Source organism: Sinocyclocheilus rhinocerous, unplaced genomic scaffold (genome assembly GCF_001515625.1).
Source record: "Sinocyclocheilus rhinocerous isolate Xijiao unplaced genomic scaffold, SAMN03320098_v1.1 scaffold666, whole genome shotgun sequence".
Classification (NCBI taxonomy): domain Eukaryota; kingdom Metazoa; phylum Chordata; class Actinopteri; order Cypriniformes; family Cyprinidae; genus Sinocyclocheilus; species Sinocyclocheilus rhinocerous.
In genome coordinates, this window is record NW_015661984.1 from 1,057,132 (window position 1) to 1,061,728 (window position 4,597).

Below are 4,597 nucleotides of genomic sequence, written 5' to 3' on the forward strand. Positions count from 1 at the left end.
CAGCAAGTGAAATGCATGCTCAATCGGGTTGAAATCAGGAGATTGACTTGGCCATTGCTAAATATTCCACTTTTTTTACCTTCAAAAACTCCAGGGTTGCTTTTGCTGTATGTTTTGGGTCATCGTCCATTTGTACTATGAAGCGCGGTCCAATCAACTTTGCTCTATTTGACTGAATCTGGGCAGACAGTATATCCCTGTACATTCAGAATTCATCCGTCTGCTTCTGTCTTCTGTCACGTCATCAATAAACACCAGTAATCCAGTGCCACTGGAAGCCACGCATGCTCATGCCATCACACTGCTCCACCATGTTTCACAGATGATGTTGTATGCTTTGGATCATGAGCTGTTCCAAGCCTGCTCCATACTTTTTTCTTCCCGTTATTGTCTTCCTGTTATTGATTTATTCTGGTACAACGTGAAATAAAGTGCGCACATCTATAATAAAACGTCCCTCATACGGTTCCGGGGGGTGAATATAGGCCTCCTGTAGTGAATCCATGCGTTTTTGTAAGATAAATATCCATATTTCAAACGTAATAAACAGTTTTTTCTCACTTCCGCTGACTGTCGTACGCGGAAGCTGTCCAGGTGGATGACGTAGATATTTTTTGCCAAATGTGAGACGAGCCTTTGTGTTCTTTTTGGTCAGCAATGCAGTGGCTTTTGCCTTGGAACTCTCCCATGGATGCCGTTTTTGCCCAGTCTCTTTCTTATTGTTGAATCATGAACACTGACCTTAACTGAGGCAAGTGAGGCCTGCAGTTCTTTAGATGTTGTTCTGGGTTCTTTTGTGATCTCCTGGATAAGTCGTCGTTGCGCTCTTGGAGTAATTTTTGCATTTTGTATTTACTTGCATTTTCTTTGCGTAATATTAAAATTTGTTTGATGATCTGAATCTTTTAAGTCTGACAAATATGCAAAAAATTAAAAAACAGGAAGGGGGCAAAAACCTTTGTACTGTATATAAACTGGAATAATAGTATTTACTTCTGCTGTTCTTCTTTTTCATAGCACATCAAACTCGTTTATTGCACAAAATAAAAATAAATTTTACATTTTAAAAACTAAAACTAGCATGGGAAAAGACAGACGACAGACACAAACACACATACACACACACCGTGGGCTGTTATCACTGGTATTAACAACCCCAAAACCCACACACCCATGGAGAAGTGAATAAACACACCTGCTGCCCCTGGTGTCGTACTGCCTCATGTTCTTAATAAAGTGGACTTTCTTCATTGAGCGTGGACGAGGAGAGCCAGATGGGTTCCGACTCCTGAGGACAAATACAGATGGACAGAACATGGGTAAAACATGAAAAAAAATCCTTAGTCTTTCAAAATTAAAATCCTTTAGTCTTTCATATTTGGTTTCACCTCACCATTCTTACATAAACCTTTGTCTGAAGATTAGACACAACCTTTATAATAAATGCATGCTGTGTGACTATGCAAAACAGCCCAAATGCCCACAAGTATTTAACCCAAACTCAACAACTTCAATGGAAAGAATCAAAACAAAACACAAAACTCAGCACACACAGGTTTTATGCTGCTTGAAACTGTTCTAAGCCAAATGCAATTCCTTTAATTTGTTCTATATAAAGTCATCTATTATTATACACCCATTTGTTCCCGTTCAGCCAAGCGCTGTTCCAGCGTTTAAATGCTGTTTAAATGTGACTGAAGTGTGTGAGTCAACTGACTAGCTGTTTCCTCTCCTCAAGGGAATGTGTCATTATGGCTAATGAAACTGGCCATGAGCTGCTCCGCATGGCACCGTCATTATGGCTCTTTGCTCATCGACATGAAACTACCCTCACATTTATTTAGTTAGTAATATGTGCCTATAGGCGGGTCCACAACACGCGTATACTCTGCTTATTACACACACAGGGACGTGCAGCAGCACACAAACATGCAAAATATTAACACGAACGAGCAGCTCCGTTTCCTCTCTGGAGACGCATTTTATTTGCGCTTGCAAATTCCAGTAGCCCCTCACTGCAGAACACAAGATCCAGAGGTCGTGGTTGGATCCACATCTAGGGGGTGGAGATGGGTGGGTTTAGGGATCAGGGGGTGGAGACGGGTAGGTTTAGGTATATGTAATGTGAAAGGAGTTGGATCTGGATCCAACCACGCCCCCTGGATCTTGTGTTCTGCAGTGAGGACCATCTCGCAAATTCCGCCTTGTAAATAGCGAATCCGCCATGGCGCGAGCGCAACTTGACTGGAGATGAGACTCTAATTGGTTTATTGCACGTTATGCCCAAAACTTTACTCATTAAGAAAGTGAAAGTGACGTGACAAGTGACCCATACTTGGAATTAGTGCTCTGCATTTAACCCATCCAAAGTGCACACACTAGACAGATACAGTTCTGAATATTATGTTCTAGGTCTATGTTCCTATTTGACATATCGACTAGATGAGTGTAAAAGAGCTCCCCACAAAATCACCCTCATATTCGGGAAAGATCCCTGGCTCCATCTCCTAGGAAACAAGGAAGGATCTTGTAATTGCTTTCATTTTTGGAGAGGAGGGAAATGACTCCCTTATACTTTTGTAAATTGACCACGCCCCCTGGATCTTGTGTTCTGCAGTGAGGACCATCTCGCAAATTCCGCCTTGTAAATAGCGAATCCGCCATGGCGCGAGCGCAACTTGAGTGGAGATGAGACTCTAATTGGTTTATTGCACGTTATGCCCAAAACTTTACTCATTACTCATTAAGAAAGTGAAAGTGACGTGACAAGTGACCCATACTTGGAATTAGTGCTCTGCATTTAACCCATCCAAAGTGCACACACACAGCAGTGATCACACACACCCGGAGCAGTGGGCAGCCATTTATGCTACGGCGCCGGGGAGCAGTTGGGGGTTCGGTGCCTTGCTCAAGGGCACCTCAGTCGTGGTATTGAAGGTGGGAGAGAGCGCTGTACATTCACTCCCCCCACCTACAATCCCTGCCGGTACGAGACTCGAACTCACAACTTTTGGGTTACAAGTCCGACTCTCTAACCATTAGGCCACGACTTCTCCCTCACTGTTTGAGAATAGGGACAACCCTTTTAGACCATACGCTGGGCGCGCCGACCGTTTTTACATCATTAACTGAATTTTACCGTACATTTCTGCCATATGTACATCAATTTGACAGTCACCACTGACAAGCTACTACTAAATATATTGTAGAAACTTAATTTCCAGTAAAGCTGCTTTGCAACGATTTGTATCGTGAAAAGCACTATACAAATAAACTTGAATTGTTTTTCCCGTCGTTAAACTAGCAAAAGTGGATTCGGACACCCCAAGTGCACCTGCACCTTGCGCTTTAGACCATGCACTCAGATTTTTTTTTAACCATACCAGACCTTTCATTAAGCCAGGATTGCCAACTCTCACGCATTTGGCGTGAGACACACGCTTTCAGGTTCGGTTTCACGCTCTCACTCTGCCCATGTAAATCTCACGCCAAATTGGCAACCCTACTTATGTGATATGAAAAAGTCTCAGCTTTCAAATTTAGTAAGTTTTAATACTAAATTCAAACAATAAATACAGTTTTGGCGCACTTAATGTGGCGTAAATCATAAAATGTAGCGCTTCAGTTTAAGCCAGAGCCATTGAAAAACAGAGTTGCGACAAGCTTTGATCTCACCGGCGCCTCCGCGCGGTCACGTGGTTCATAGAGCTCTCCAAACAAACCAGCGTTAATGTTTCTGGTAAACATTACAGCATATTATGCACTGATTATTACTTCGATGACATTTACAGTATCATTTTATTATGGAGCGTGATGGAGAGGCAACATTAATATGGTTTTCTTAACCCTCAGGTATTGCTTACTTATAATGTGACCATACAGTTCAACTATTTTTCAGTTAAATAAGTGTTGTATATTTTAGTTCAATAATATTTATTTAATATTTTGAGATCTTTTGGTACTAAATAGGCCTACTATTTGTGCAATAATTATGGTCCATTAATGACTTAAAATATTTTTTCTAATATTTATATTACTTATATTACAATTAGTGCATTAAAGGTTAAAATAGAGAAAAGGGTTTTAAATTCCAATGCAAAGAGGCAAATTAGAGTCATTTTGTGGTCAGAAAAAAAAAATTCATTTGTAATGCCATGGTTTACCCACTAGGTACCTGTATGGCTCTTTACTAAATATATCTAGAATACTGCAGGCCATTCCTGCTTAGCTTACTTATTTTTAAGTTTTTCATTTGAATAAATATTTAGACATGATTAAACATTGGATTTTTAAATGAAAAATGTAAAAAGTTATTAACTTGTATTCTTTTTTTAATGATACTTGCATAATTACACACAACGAATTCAAGCAAATACTGAATTGAAACATCATTTTAAAGTTTAAAATGATGCTAAAAAGGCATTCAACAAAATATTTTTATCCCCTTATATTTACAGTATATACACATGAATTGATATTGAATCGAGATCAAATTTTTTTTTTTTTAGTAATTTTATATTTTATTTTTCAAGCAACAACTTATGATGCATAGGAATGTACAAGAGTGCCAAGAGCGCTGCAAATCTTTGGACAATAT

The 4,597-nt window shown here is 39.7% G+C and overlaps 1 protein-coding gene across 1 annotated transcript in view; it reads right to left on the bottom strand.

Annotated features, from left to right (window-relative positions):
* The window catches only part of LOC107726996 (CDK5 and ABL1 enzyme substrate 2-like), a 15,032-nt gene extending 13,636 nt beyond the window's left edge, over positions 1 to 1,396 (bottom strand). The window contains exons 1-2 of the mRNA XM_016536733.1: positions 1,389 to 1,396; positions 1,196 to 1,288 (exon numbers count right to left, since the gene is read on the bottom strand). Coding sequence (XP_016392219.1) covers positions 1,196 to 1,288; positions 1,389 to 1,396 — 101 coding nt within the window. The remainder of the gene's footprint in view (positions 1 to 1,195; positions 1,289 to 1,388) is intronic.
* Between the last annotated feature and the right edge of the window lie 3,201 nt (positions 1,397 to 4,597).